This window comes from Malus domestica, chromosome 17 (genome assembly GCF_042453785.1).
Source record: "Malus domestica chromosome 17, GDT2T_hap1".
NCBI lineage: Eukaryota > Viridiplantae > Streptophyta > Magnoliopsida > Rosales > Rosaceae > Malus > Malus domestica.
The window spans coordinates 24937999-24953877 of NC_091677.1; the positions used below are offsets into that span (position 1 = coordinate 24937999).

At 36.7% G+C, this 15879-nt stretch overlaps 2 protein-coding genes across 3 annotated transcripts; both read left to right on the top strand.

Moving 5' to 3' along the window:
* The first annotated feature begins 3543 nt into the window (after positions 1–3543).
* On the top strand, positions 3544–8249 carry LOC103440697 ((6-4)DNA photolyase). The gene is made up of 14 exons (XM_008379391.4): positions 3544–3920; positions 4014–4085; positions 4306–4386; positions 4521–4700; positions 4768–4839; positions 5187–5273; positions 5392–5490; positions 5577–5660; positions 6045–6131; positions 6256–6327; positions 6419–6532; positions 6973–7060; positions 7149–7244; positions 7751–8249. The coding sequence occupies exons 1-14, from the start codon at positions 3618–3620 to the stop codon at positions 7927–7929; spliced, it is 1614 nt and encodes a 537-aa protein (XP_008377613.1). The 5' UTR covers positions 3544–3617; the 3' UTR covers positions 7930–8249.
* A 1320-nt stretch (positions 8250–9569) lies between these two features.
* LOC103440698 (cytochrome c oxidase subunit 5b-2, mitochondrial) lies at positions 9570–13774 on the top strand. Of its 2 annotated transcripts, none has more exons than XR_011577683.1 (6): positions 9570–10244; positions 10338–10420; positions 10667–10717; positions 12644–12710; positions 12851–13224; positions 13446–13774. XR_011577683.1 is itself a non-coding variant. In XM_008379392.4 (6 exons), the coding sequence occupies exons 1-6, from the start codon at positions 10094–10096 to the stop codon at positions 13497–13499; spliced, it is 486 nt and encodes a 161-aa protein (XP_008377614.1). In that variant the 5' UTR covers positions 9570–10093; the 3' UTR covers positions 13500–13774. The 2 variants fall into 2 exon arrangements, 1 of the variants encoding a protein (XP_008377614.1); XM_008379392.4 differs by having other exon boundaries at positions 12851–12930.
* Positions 13775–15879: the final 2105 nt, after the last annotated feature.

Sequence of the window (15879 nt, forward strand, 5' to 3'; positions counted from 1 at the left end):
ACCACAAAATCTTATGTTATACTTAATGAAAGTATAAATAAACTCTAAGTGTTAGTCAATCTATTGTTTTGATGGGATACGAATTCTCCGAAACTAATTTCAACGATCCCAACGGTCAAACTTGTTTGCCTATGCTTCGAGATCACATCAGCAAAAAATCACAAAAAACAAACATTCAGAGATCAAGTAACGGGACAAAGCCTTTCGACGGTTATAAACGAAAAATCACGATTTAACGGTTATTTTAACTCCGATTTTGATGATTTTTTACAGCTACACTCCTTGACCCTATATGAATACAATGAATGAATTCGATCTTCAAATTAAAATATTTACACAAGTAGATACCACAAAATCTTATGTTATACTTAATGAAAGTATAAATAAATTCTAAGTGTTAGTCAATCTATTGTTTTGATGGGATACGAATTCTCCGAAACTAATTTCAACGATCCCAACCGTCAAACTTGTTTGCATATGCTTCGAGATCACATCAGCAAAAAATCACAAAAACAAACATTCAGAGATCAAGTAACGGGACAAAGCTTTTCGACGGTTATAAACGAAAAATCACGATTTAACGGTTATTTTAACTCTGATTTTGATGATTTTTTACAGCTACACTCCTTGACCCTATATGAATACAATGAATGAATTCAATCTTCAAATTAAAATATTTACACAAGTAGATACCACAAAATCTTATGTTATACTTAATGAAAGCATAAATAAATTCTAAGTGTTAGTCAATCTATTGTTTTGATGGGATACGAATTCTCCGAAACTAATTTCAACGATCCCAACGGTCAAACTTGTTTGCATATGCTTCGAGATCACATCAGCAAAAAATCACAAAAAACAAACATTCAGAGATCAAGTAACGGGACAAAGCTTTTCGACGGTTATAAACGAAAAATCACGATTTAACGGTTATTTTAACTCCGATTTTGATGATTTTTTACAGCTACATTCCTTGACCCTATATGAATAGAATGAATGAATTCGATCTTCAATTTAAAATATTTACACAAGTGGATACCACAAAATCTTATGTTATACTTAATGAAAGTATAAATAAACTCTAAGTGTTAGTCAATCTATTGTTTTGATGGGATACGAATTCTCCGAAACTAATTTCAACGATCCCAACCGTCAAACTTGTTTGCATATGCTTCGAGATCACATCAGCAAAAAATCACAAAAAACAAATATTCAGAGATCAAGTAACGGGACAAAGCTTTTCGACGGTTATAAACGAAAAATCACGATTTAACGGTTATTTTAACTCCGATTTTGATGATTTTTTACAGCTACACTCATTGACCCTATATGAATAGAATGAATGAATTCGATCTTCAAATTAAAATATTCACACAAGTGGATACCACAAAATCTTATGTTATACTTAATGAAAGTATATATATATTTATTAAGTAGATTTAAATTTATTTATTTTGTATGTATAACACTTAAAGAAATTGAATGGTATGTATATTTAAACTGATCCAATGGTCACCAATTTTTAAAATTTAATTTAATATATATATATATATATATATAATTATTATAGTTTTTAGGGGTATAAAATTGTTACATTAATATATATAATTATTATAGTATTTTTTAGGGTTATAAAATTAATATATATAAAATTATAGTATTTGAAATATTAGGCGGGAAATTTCCCGCTTGTTTGAATGGATGGAGAGACTTAGTGTCGGTTTTAACCGACGCTAGTGTCATTAAAGCGACGCTATGTGAATTTCAAAAAGTGTGTCAGAAGTTGGCGTCGGTTAAAAGCGACGCTAGTTTCATTAAAGCGACGCAAGTTTCATTAAAGCGACGCTATGTGAATTTCAAAAAGTGTCAGAAGTTTGTGTCGGTTTAAAGCGACGCTAGTTTCATTAAAGCGACGCGAGTTTCATTAAAGCGACGCTATGTGAATTTCAAAAAATGTGTCAGACGTTTGCGTCGGTTTTAACGGACGCAAACTAAGTACCCATATTTAAACCCCTCTCTTTCCCATTTCAACCGTGCTTTCATTTCTCCCCCAATTTCAGACTTTCTTCTTCTCCTTCCCCATTTCATCTGTGCGTCCCCTTCTTCCTCCTTTTCAGTTTTTCCTCAACTCCTTCCCCGTTTGCTTTGGATCACCAGTTTGAAGATCAACATTCTGAAGAACTCCAATTTGAGGAGGAAGATCTTGAAGGTGGTTCATTTTTAAATTATTATGATTATTAATTTTAGTTTCTATTTTGTATTCTAAATAGTTTTATGCTTAAATTGAAAATTTATTTTTGTTTCTTGGTTTTTAATTGTTTTTTTTGTATTTATGCATGTTGGATCTGAAGAGCAAGGACACTGGAAATCGCAGATCCATAATTTTTTAAAGGTATAAAACCTGAGTTTAATCTATAGAGATTTGAGCCCTAATGTTGAAGTAGTAAAGTATTGGAGCATTGATCTGATGGCAAGCATGGCAGCATGGAGTTGCTAGTATTATATATGGCACTATGGAGCTACAAAATCTGTGGTCTTCGACAAAGGCAAGCACAGGAAAGCATGGAGGATGAATTTTTGTAAATTATATGGAATGTTAGATGTAAAACATTTGTATATTATGGCACTATTTTTCTTTTGAATTATTTTTATTATTGTTTGTTTTGGCCTAAAATTGAAATTTATTATTTCGATTATATAATTTTTTTGAGTTATAATTATTTGAGAACGAATACAGAAACAGATTGCGACTTTTTTTTAATTATTATTATCAAAGGTGGTGTCGCTTTAAACCGTCACTAGTTTGCATATTTTATTTATTTAATTGTTCTCTAACGTCGCTTTAAACCGTCACTAGTTTGCATATTTTATTTAGTTAATTGTTAACTAGCGTCGCTTTAAACCGACGTTAACATCAGCGTCGCTTTAAACCGACGCTGCGTAGTGGCGGATTAAGCGAACAAAGCGACGCTGAAGCCCTTTAGTGACGGTAGCAATGGCGTCGCTATTCCAATCCGACATTGCAGTGTTTAATGTCGGATTTTTGCCAAATTTCCGACAAAAATCGGGGTTTCTTGTCGGTTTTTGGTCCGCCGGTGATAGCCTATATTGTAGTAGTGTGGGCGGATTGTCTGAATACTCGCCATTCTATATCTGACTATCGAATCTTTCTCGCCATCAACTTGTATCCTGGTGTTCTAAGAAGCAAGCAACCGTTGTCTGCTCTAATGCCGAACCTGAATATCGACCTCTTGCTCACGCCTGTGAACAACATGGCTTTGCTTTCTTCTTGGTGAGCTTTGTGTTCACTTGCACTTTCCAGTTTTGCTTCATTGTGACAATTATAGTGCCACTTACCTTGCTTCATTGCGACAATTATAATGTCACTTGCCTTGTTTTTGTTGTAGATCATCTTTTATCACTTGGCATTTACGTGGAGGAGCATTCCTAGAACTAATCCGCGTGCTGCTTTCTAACAAAAGCTACGTGGCATCTTGTGGACCGGGGTAATGTGTCCAAAAGTAAATCCTTCCTTCCAATCAACTATTAAAGCGCGCCAACCATACACGGTTTGAACTCTCCGACCTTCGCTAGCTTCCCTCTATCCAAACCCGACAATGTCATCCGGGTCAAGTTCTCTAATGTGGTTCCGGAAGGGCCTCAGGATCCACGACAACCCGGCCCTCGAGTACGCCTCCAAAGGCTCCGATTTTTTATACCCGGTATTCGTGATCGACCCGCACTACATGAAGCCCGACGCGGACGCTTTCTCACCCGGGTCATCGAAAGCCGGCCTTAATCGGATCCGGTTCCTGCTCGAGAGCCTTTCGGATTTGGATTCGAACCTCAAAAAGCTCGGGTCCAGATTGTTGGTGCTCAAAGGTGAACCCAGCGAGGTCCTCAATCGTTGCCTGAAGGAGGTAATTAACTCTCTCTCTCTCTCTCTACAATTTCTAATTTTTTGAGTTTATTTTTTATTTTTGGGTTTTTGGTTTTGGTTATTTTTTGAGCAGTGGGATGTGAAAAGGCTTTGCTTTGAGTACGATACAGAACCATATTATCAAGCTCTAGATGTTAAAGTTAAGGTATGCAGGTTTAGATTTTTGTATTTGGAAATTATATTATAATGCCCATGTAAAATTATATGATTGATTGTAGAAAAGCTTGAATCTTTTGTTAAAATGGTGAACTTACTTAATTTTTGCACGATTGTATGCTAAAAATCTCAAATGGGGCACTTTAAGATGATGTTAATTAGTGATGTTCTGGTAACTGGAAGAGGTTTTGTTTTGTTGGTATTGACAGGGGTATGCATCTGCGGCTGGCATTGAGGTTTTTAGTCCCGTAAGTCATACGCTCTTCAATCCGGCGGATATTATACGAAGGGTGAGTTTTTGAATTGTTTTGTTATTCTTTTTGTTATTGAGAATTTGAGAGGGTTTTTAAATGCTTCTTTGAGGGGTCTGGATTTTCTTAATTTAAGTACTGATGATTGGTTAAATATATTTGGTGTCTTGAAGAATGGTGGCAGGCCACCTTTGACTTATCAATCATTTGTGAAGCTTGTTGGGGATCCCTCATGGGCATCGTCCCCTCTTTCTATTACACTTTCTTCACTTCCTCCAATTGGGAGTTTTGGAAGATGTGAGATTTCAGAAGTTCCAACAGTTGAAGAACTTGGCTATGAAGAGACACAACAGGTTTGGAGTACTTTTTTCAACGGCACGTCGTTAGCACCCCTTTTCATAAGCAAATACTTTTGTGCAGGACGAACATTCTCCCTTTAAAGGTGGTGAATCAGAAGCCTTGAAGAAGTTACGAGAATCAATTGAAAAGAAGGTGAAATGCAGAACTTTCTTGTGGACATTTATTAGGCTTTACATCCATGGCTTGCTGTGATATGTCCTTAGCAACGACTATATACATCAAGTCATGTATGCTAGGCTGAACCAATTTCCTCACTGTTCAGCGAATGAATTATTGACACTCTGGTAGTGCATATACTTCTCCATGATGGCTATCATGAACCAACATTCTTCCCTCTGGTTTTGATGATTTTTACCTGGTTCATGGATGCCTATCTACTCTTGTGATTTTATTGTAAATATTGGTCTTCAGCTGAATTCAACTTGTTAGCATGTCAATTTTGGTGTCTGAGTCTTTCTGTTCTTTAATTGGTGTTGTAGGAGTGGGTGGCAAATTTCGAAAAACCTAAGGGTGATCCATCAGCGTTTTTAACCCCGGCAACTACTGTTTTATCTCCTTACTTGAAAGTGAGTTGGAAATTTACATGTTTTATATTTCTTTAAATTGTTTGAAATATAAACTGTCTTGGCAGTATTTCTTACTGCTTGTTACATTGTTTTCACCTTTTTTTTTTGTCTTTGGAAGTTTGGTTGTCTCTCTTCAAGATATTTCTACATATGCCTTCAAGATTTATATAAAAATGTAAAAAGTCATACTTCACCACCGGTATCTCTTGCTGGACAGGTCAGTCTTCCTCAACCAGTTATATTGTATCTTGGAATTCCTCATTCTAGCTTTAGAAATTTGAAACAATGTCTCAACCCTTTTAGTTATTATGGCGAGACTTTTTCTACACGGTTGCATTTGGCACTCCTAATTTCGATCGGATGAGGGGAAACAAAATATGCAAGCAGGTAAACTCATGGTTGGTATCCAATTTACTTCTATTACTTCACTCCTTTTCTGTATTGTTCAGAAATTGTTATCCTCATATAGTAGGATACTATTTAGACAACTGACATTTATACATGAGAGTGAATGATACATTATGTTGAGAGAGAACAACAAATCTAAACGATAGGGGTTTTGTTAGAAACACTGGTTTATTGTGTGTTTGTGTGATAAAACCTTGTAAATCTCTTTATAGTTATCAAATGCAATGTACTTTTCAGCAGTAAAGTTAATCACATATCTTGATAAAACAAGATGATTTTTTATCTTTATGAAACTGATGAAGATGAAGTATCTGTTTGCTTCTGTATATGTAATATATCTTTGGTGACTGATAATTCTTGTAGATACCTTGGAATGATGATGATGAACTGCTGCAAGCTTGGAGGGAAGCTAGAACAGGATTCCCTTGGATCGATGCCATCATGATCCAGGTTGGTCTGTGGCATGGTGGAACCAGTCTTCTTAGATATGGTTATATTAATTCCCCTTGTATTCAAATTGTCCTTTTCTTCTTATTTAGCATTCTATTTGGTCCATATATGTAATCTGTTGTAGCTCCGTAAGTGGGGTTGGATGCACCATCTAGCACGACACTCTGTTGCATGTTTTTTGACTCGGGGTGATCTGGTAAGGATTCCCTTACTCTTCTCATCCAGTAACCTTTATTCAGTTTCCTAATAGTATATTTCATTTCTGATACCATTTGTTTCTGCTGTAGTTTGTTCACTGGGAAAAAGGCCGTGATGTTTTCGAGAGGCTTCTGATTGATTCAGACTGGGCAATTAATAATGGAAACTGGCTATGGCTATCGTGCTCATCATTTTTCTACCAGGTGTGAAGCATCTATCACCATTATTTGCTAGTTCTTATAGAGTTGCATATAAGCTGGGAAGTGAGTGACATCTCAGCTTTTAAGATATAAATGGGTTCTTTATATTTTGCACTTGATTGATATATGATTGGCAATGACTGTTGATTTCAACATAGACTTATAACACTGCTAATGATGATACCTTTTCTGGATACATGAGTTGTGATTTTCTAACGGTGAGCATTCATCTTAAAACTAAATGTGAAAGGTTGTTTTGGTATGAATATATGTATAAATGTTTATATGCAATTCCATCTTTCACATAGTGTAACGAAGTAAGCTTTGTGTGATTGGGTGCTGGGAGTCATGATTTTCTATTGTGAATATTGATGGTTTTGCAGTGATGTTTAGTGACCCTTTGATGAAGATTTTTTCATTTGAATTGTTTCCATTCTGACCAGTATAACCGCATCTACTCTCCAACCTCGTTTGGAAAGAAGTACGACCCAAATGGGGATTACATTAGACATTTTCTCCCCGTACTTAAAGGTATGTTACATTCCTCTCATTTCCTGCATATTCATTATGCTGACTACACTGTCTTGCATGAAATGCATAACCAATTTTCATCTACCAGAAATGCCAAAGGAGTACATTTATGAGCCATGGACGGCTCCTGAAAGCATTCAGAAAAAGGCAAAGTGTATAATCGGAAGAGATTATCCAAAGCCAGGTCAGTTCTGTTAACCTTCTGTTTTGCAGTATGATCAGTGCTTAAACTGGAGATTAATATGTCAGGTTATGTCTGAACTATAGACTCATGGAATGGATTGTACTTATGCTGTTCTGCATAGTAATGTGTGTTTTTGTGCATACTATTGCCTGCACAGTAGCTTATGCATCGAATAACCTGTTGCAGTTTGAATAATCCTGTCCTTTTTCCTTTGTGAGAATGAATGCAAAATGAGTACTATTGTGGAGTATTTGGAGGATGAAAGTTGTCAAATTTTGGTCATGTGGGGAATCAACCCATGGTTGAATGCCGCGTTGCAATTTTTTTACAAGATTTTATTCCTTTGGTCATGGGGCGATACAGAGGGTTTTTAGAGGCCTAAAAACTTGGAAGACTGATGAGCTTTGAACTTCGAATAATTTAGAAACACAGTATCTCTATCTAACTTCATTGCTTATGTCGTTGTAGTTCTTTGTTTTCTTACTCTGCACCTATTTGTATTTCAGTGGTTGCTCACGATTCTGCAAGCAAGGAGTGCAAGAGGAGAATGGCTGAAGCATATGCATTGAACCAGAAGTTGACTGGCTTGGTGAGCGAAGAAGATTTAAGAAACTTGAGGAGAAAACTGGAGAAGGACGAAAAGCCAGAGGTAAAAAATAAACGGCAAAGAAAGCTAATTGGCTGAGGTCTATGTCGGTTGTCCGACCCTCCTCATAGAAAAAACGGATCCCTTGTATTTGATCTCACCCAACCCCACATTCCTCATACCCCTTTTAAGTTTGATGATACGAACGCCTGCTGACAAAGAAAGATTCTACTTAAATTTGGTAGGTTTTCAGAAGTTCAAGGTTGTAAATGAGCCAACGCCGGAACTGAATGTCATTGTGCCCAAGTTTGGCTTGTGTAATTTTTCCCCAGCTCGAGTGAGCTTAAAAATTGCAAGCCCGATACCGAGCTCGAGCTGTTTCGAGCTATTTTAATACTAGGTTGGTTTGATTGCACAAATGTTTTACCCCTTGGTAGTGCGTGTTAGTAAAAGAATCTAAACTGGATGTTAATAGAACTCTCTTTATCAATCAAAAGAATGTGAAAAGACTATCCAGTCTATCAATTGCGTAATATTTTACCCTCTGGCAGTCCACGTTAGTCAAAGAATCTAAACTATATATTAATATAACTTTCTTTATCAATCAAAAGATGATGAAATGACTATTAGTCTACTATTACAACAAAAGAGTTAAGGGCAGTAATGTAATTTTACAAAATAAAAGGTTGTTTTCTGTTTAAACATCATCTGCAGGTTACATGAAATTTTAACATCTCTAATTTAAAAAACAAATTAAAAAAAAAAATTAAACTTCTCTCTTCACTCCAACATTCTCTCACTCTCTTCCGCTCTCCTTCAATTCTAAAAATAAATATAAAAAATTTCACATACACATTATGTGTGGACATATACTAGTATATATAACATAAACAACGCAACACAAAATTTTCAAACACAACACTTGAAATAGAGCCCGATAGCAGGTTAGGTCATCCGACGTGGTTTCTTTAGAAGTAAAAGAAAACTGGAGGGTACAATGTTTCAAAAGCAATAATTCAACACCTTATCTTCATACAAGGAAACATCTTGCATAAAATAAACGTATAGCAATATCTTACCTCTAAAAAGTTTTGAAGTAGATACTAACACAAATGAACAGTTCTGCAATGAGCCTTGGTTTTTCAAATTCTGTATGTGATTTAAGCGACGATTTAAAAGTCTCATTTGACTATTTTTACCGCACCAGGATTCTCGCCGGATCCATTCCCTAGGGATCCCGCAATTCTATCCGTTCATTGTATATCGTGCGGTCAGTTTTCGTTAGGTACTATTTACTTTTGAATTTTAAAATTTAAAATTTAAATGATTTGTGACCGCACGATATAAGATGAACGGACAGAATTGTGAGATCCCTAGGATCCCTAGGGAATGGATCCGGCGAGGATCCTGGTCCATTTTTACCATATTCCACAAAAAAGAAGAAACTTTATCAAAACTGTCATTTCTAGGTTTATCTTTTTGTTTTGTTAATTGAATTTGTTGAATTTGTGTCTCTAAATACGTATTAGACAAGAAATAAAAAAAGTATTATTCTTGTAACACATTTAATCAAGAGTTGATGACATGTATTTTTTTAATTTATTATTACATGTCAAGCTTGAATGATCGAGCCGAGTTCAAGTTTATTTTGAGCTGCTCACTGCCAACCACAGCCCAAACCTGGTGCGAGCTCGAAGTGTTTTGAGCCGGTTTACAATCCTAAATGAGTTAGTCAAGCTACTTTCACAAAGAATAAGATCATATGCATTGAAAGCTGTACTTACATAAGGTCAAATGATATCCAAATATAATAAGGCTCGTTTTGTTTAAAAATGCTCATCCTTTCCGTCTCAAACTGCTCGACTCAAGTTTCTTTCAATTGGGAAGAAATGGCTAAACAATCTTCATTGGAAACCTAACCAAGAGTCCATTTTACCGAAGGTAAAAATGACAGGACCCGTAAACATCCCATCCCAAATTGGCAAATTCCAGCACGTGCACCCCAACTTCCCACGTGCGAGGTGAATCCCTACCCGCAAAGACCCGGCTCCATCATCCTCTCTTCCGGACAAGCCCGAAGACCCGTTGGACTCCTCCCAACCAGCCTCCCACCATTTTCCCACCCCTAAGCAAATCCCCATTTTCTCGAGAAACAAACAGAAAATTATCACAAAAGGAGATCAAGAGATCCAATCTCTTCGTCTCCAACACCAAAGGGGTGGCCTGACATTAAAACACACTCACCACCACAACAATCAGAACCATGTGGCGGAGACTGCTCTCTTCCTCTCAGCTCAAAACCCTAACCCTAGCCGCCGCCGCTCCATGCCGATCGGCTGGTGGACCCGCCCTGTCTCTCCTCCTCAAGCCCCTTCCTGTCCTTCCTAGCTACTTCAGCACCACTGCCGAAGCTGGTAATCTCTTCTTCTTCCTCATCGCAGACCCTTGTTTTTCCTCTCAGATCTTTGTCCGATGAGCGGGATTTTGATTTGAGTGTTTTGTTGCAGTGACGACGGGTGTGAAGAAGGTTGAGGACGTTATGCCCATTGCCACTGGCCACGAGCGAGAGGAGCTTGAAGCTGAACTTGAGGTAACACTTTTTTTTAATTAATTTATGATTTTGATCATTTTTTTTCCTGAGGAGACTGTTTGACTGCTGAGAAAATGTAGGAAAAAATGAGTTAGTGAGCAAGTGACAAATTGTACCTATTTCTTTGGAATTAACTTAACTAGTTGAAATCTGATTGACGATTTACACTTTCCTGTGTCATTTTCATTAACCAATACTTCGTTGGGTTTTAGAAGTTTGATGCATTTTCTTGATCTTTTTCCTCAGGGAAGGGATGTTCTCGAAATCAACTATCCTGTTGGTCCTTTTGGCACAAAGGTCAGTGCTATCTCGTGAAATTTAGATTGCGTAACAGTTTCAAAAGTTATCTGTCACTTGATTTGTGGAGCCTTCTGCTATGCTATATGACGGTCAGCTAGAAATATATCATGTGGAACTGGAAACGGATTATTCCTGTAATAGTATTATTTTGGAACTAGAACTGGAAACGGCTGGTCACCGCCCCGATTAATCCCTAGGCGTTTTAAAAATAAAAAAGGCCACCTAGACTCGCCCAGGACCCTGCCTAGGTTGACATAAGCGGCTAGGCGGACCTAGGTATGCCTAGGCTGTCTGGGTGGTTTTGTGACTTTTTTTTTGCTTTTTTTTATTTATTTAAGAAAATGACTTCTGGTCGCGACTCTCACTTATAAAGAAAATAGATAACTTCCATTTTGCATTTTATGTTTTCAATAAATTGTTGGATACATGGATGAACACTCATTATGTGCTTGTTCCCCATATTTTTACTTTTTACTATGTTCTTGTACTTTATAATTTATATACCATTCTATTTTGCAATTTATGTTTCTCAGTACAATTATGTATAGTTTTTTAAATTTAAGTAAAAACTTATTTGTAAGTTATATAATAAATTTAATTAAAATATAAAAAAAACCTCCTTGGCGCCCGCCTAGTCCCCTACCTCCCGCTTGATTAGCGCCTAACGCCTTTTAGAACCTTGAATTTTATAAAATAGTTTCAGTTCTTCTATTTAAGCATATTCTTTTATTAAATAAAAAGATATGCATACCTGTTAGTGTTAATTTTCATAATTCCTAATTGGACAGCATATTAAGATTTTTACTTTTGTAAATAATAAATTATTTACATGTACATTGTTCTGGGTTGAACTAAGGAGATAATATAAAAAGTTAAAAACTGAAACCTCAAAGCATCTATGGAGATAATATAAAAAGTTAAAAACTGAAACCTCAAAGCATCAAATGCGGTAGTGGCTTAAATGGACCAACCAATAGGGCTTCGGTTCAAAGTTCAAACATCTACAATCTGAGGCACATATCAAAATCATATTTTTGAAGTAAGTATAGAAGTCATTCTACTTTAATTCTGGTTTTGTAGCTAAAGACCAAGATGTATTCTTGGTAATGGGTTTGGACTGGACTGGACTGATTGAGTCTGGTTTCCGGAAGCCATGCAAATGAATGATCCAGGATTATGCAATAGGTTATTTCAAATTTGTGTGGGAGGTTCAAGTCCTGACAACTTTAGAATACCAAAATAAAAATTAAAAAAATGATTGTTTGGTTAAGGTTGCTATTTGGTTAAAGTTTATGCAGCCCTTTTAAGTGCGATATTGACTGTTGTTGTGCTAATTTGTGTTTTGTTTTTTTTTTTAAGAGAGAGGGAGGGAGGGAGAGAAAAGGGGAGGGGGTGTTGAACTAGTTTTGGAGTATACACACGTACTGTTTTTGTAAAACATATAGTTGAGCACCATCACAATTTTCTTTTCAGATAAATTAAATGAACACATACTTTGTATAATTACATAATGTAAGCACTGTTTGGTACCACTCCTTAATTTTTGTAAATGTCCCTAATTCGTCCCAGTTTGGCTCTTTACAGAGAAATGCTCAATTTGAGTCTATCGGGCATGGACTGGAAGAGAGAAGAGTACTAATTGTTTTCATATATTTGATTTTATGAGAATTGTTTGTCTCTGAAGAAAAATGGAAACGAATCTGGATTTGATTTTTGGTGGTGGGAAACTGAACTAAATCAGTTTCTATCCTTATCATTAGGTTGCAATTTATATGTTCTTAACCTTCTTTAAGGGAGGGGGAAGGATTAATTTAATCTTGATTTTGCCACAAATGTTTTGATGTGTATACTTGTCTCTAATTTTATTATAAAGGAAGGGGGAAAGAGAGATGAAATTGTAACTTATGTATTTTTGGCTTTTAGGAAGAACCTGCGGTTGTCAAGTCCTATTACGACAAGAGAATAGTTGGATGCCCTGGTGGTGAAGGCGGTGGGTACTTCTATCTTCATTGTTTCTCTTCTCTCTGTGTGCATATGTATTCTTGCTTGCTGAATCTTGTAAAAAAAAATTCTTTTGGATTATGTTGCTATCAGTTTGATGTTTTTTTTTTGTCGGTATTTTAATTGCAGAGGATGAGCATGATGTTGTGTGGTTTTGGCTGGAGAAAGGCAAGCCGCATGAATGTCCAGTGTGCTCACAATACTTTGTGGTAAGTGGAGGCTTAAACTTGATGTGATAATTTTTTTTCTGCTCCCTGAATTGGACCGGATGGAAACAAATCTAAATCCAGATATGGACTTTTACGTTGTTACATGGATTATGATCCAACGGCATGTGGGTCTACATGAAGACACGTGCACGTGTGAGATGGGTCGGGGGACTGCAACTCCACATGGTGTGATGTCATGGAGATGGTAGCTCTAGAAATAGAAGAGTGTTTGAGCTCACGGGCATCTATAAGCTGAGCTTCATAGGTTCATATCTACCATGGTTGGAACAACTGGTAGTGTTTTGTTCCACAACCTTCATTATTGAAACGCTAAAGATGGTAGAGTCAATCAGTTCCATGCAACGCAGGTTATGCGTGAAATACTTCCAGTCAAATCCTATAGGGAATCATAATGTTCTTACATCATTTTTCGTTGTTCATGCAGAGCTGCTTATTTGCTTCAAGTTATGCAGAATTGATCTAATTTATTTCATCTGATATCTGATGCTTAACAGCTTGAAGTTGTTGGACCCGGTGGATCTCCAGACCATTCCGATGACCATCACTGATTTGAATTGACCCAAATTCAGGGGGAGTTGGAGAGACGATATCCAGTGTACGCCGCAGCTTTGACTTTCAAAATTGGAAGCCTTCTGTTTTTGTTTGGTTGATTGATGTCTTACTTTTGTAATTTGTGGCTGTTGCTTTTGCAACATTTGAGATAGAATCTCTGTGATAATTTAGACACAGGGAAACACCAACTTTTGGAACAATATAGATCCTCTTGTAAGGACGCCCTTCTACGCATTTTCCAAAATAATTGATGGGTATTAATGCTTGTTCATTCTTGTTCCCAACTTGGTACTTCCCCGGTCTGAACCGCTTTAAGAAAAAAGTAGGTAATAAAATTTGACTGGTTCAAAAGAAAATTAATCAAACAAAAATTGTCAAAAAGTAGAGCCTTCTGATTGATTCTGATGTCTGATGTATATGTTGGTGTTCCGAGTATGTTGAAAAATCTCTTGAATTCATATAAGAAGGATGTGTACTCCTCCATATAAGAGAGTCCAACGTTGGAGAGTGCCTGCAAGCTCTTGGGGAAGCCATGGCCAAACCCTCCGAACCAACTGCCACCTTGTCGTGTTATTGTCAAGGTTTATGGTCATTGTCACGAGCTTAGGAGTGACCGTTGGAGTACAGAATGCAAGAAGCATCCCCTTCAACAAAATAAAGGTTTTGGGATTGAGTTGCGGGTTCCTTTTGAGGATGGTCCGTCATGGTCGTCAGATATTTTTCGATGAGGCGCCGTTATAATTTTCAGTCTAGCTTGGTCTCATTTGTTGAAATATTGTGTATGTTGTATGATGCACAAAATATTGTGTCCGCCTTGAAGCTCTTCGTTCTTAGATGAAGCTTCAAGGCGCGTTGCAAGCAGTTATGTGTTGCATTTCCCCTGACCTTGACTGGTGCAGCTCTCAAGTGATTCAGGAATAGGCTCAAACCCAGGTCTGTTGGTTCTTTCACGCAGCTGTACAAATCATTTGTCAGCCATTTTTTATGGGATCAGGCGTTTTCAATTACAATCACCAAGCCGTTGAATCTCCATTCACTAGAGAAGTCCTTGAGGCACATTTACGGCGCAGCCGTAAGAAATCAAGGCTTACTCAGGTGAAGGGGGAGGGGACCTGCAGAGCATCTCAATACAATATGTTTATTTATGGGATGAGAACGTATTTTGCTCCGGGAGCACTTACTAGCGGAGCTTTCCCATTGACCTTGGCAGGTGCAGCTCGAAAGTGTATATACAGTTTCTCAGCAGGAATCCTGCTCAACTGTAGCCAAAATGGGATATGAATTTTCATTGTTCTTCCATTCTTTTTGTTCGGAACACGAGTTTTACAAAATAAATACACGATCTTTACCAGGGAAAAACACAAAACCTTACAACTTAGATTGCAAAGACAAGGACACGGATACGAAGACATGTGACATGGCGATATAGGAACATGGCAAATCTTAAAAAATAAGACACGAAGACGGCTTAGATACGGCGAATAAAATATATTAAATGTATGGTAGATATTGTATATATTAAAAATAATAATATAACAAAATAATATAACAAAATAATCATGTTCATCAAATTCATTCATTATATATAATAACTAAAATAACCACAAACATAATAATTAAAACAACACAAGTATTAGAGACTGAAGTTAGGTTAGGTCGGGTTGCTTTTAGGCTTTAGTTTTCGGTTTTCCAAATTGACCACATGTTTCATTGTTTCCAAAATTGACTCAAAATAGTTTTCAAATTTACGAAAATGCTCCTACCGTATCTTGACTAGTGTCTTGGCCATGTCTAACCTGTTGACCGTGTCCAACCCTTGTCGTGGACGCGGCGAAGTGTCTGACACTCCAACACTTCAAGATTTCAGAGTGTCCATGCAACCTAGTTACAAGAACAGCAGGACACTCTGACACTTTAAAATTTCGAAGTGTCCATGCAACCTAGTTTACAAGAACAACGGGGTCAGACAAAATACTTCGTCATTTGGCACGAGGAAGTCTTAATTTGTCAAGCAAAGTCTTTTTGGCAAAATATACTTTGAAACTTACCAGTCCATATGAATCAATTAATATAAACGAAAGATAAAAATCCTTCTTATGCCACAAATTTTTAATGTGCGGTGGCCCAAATTTTTTTCTTGTATTGTGACTCACTAACAAGTATCACTATTGTCACTGGATAACATGTAGTAATAATAGTGTATTATCAGTAACATTCGACATTCATGTTATCATGAGTGCTATATAAATTACAAGTGTCTTATTACACGATGTGTATTGTATATGGAGTTTGATGAATTTTCATATACTTTCAAATTCAGATGCATTCAAAATAAACTTTTATAAAGTCTGTTGATGCACAAAACCGGAGGGGTCT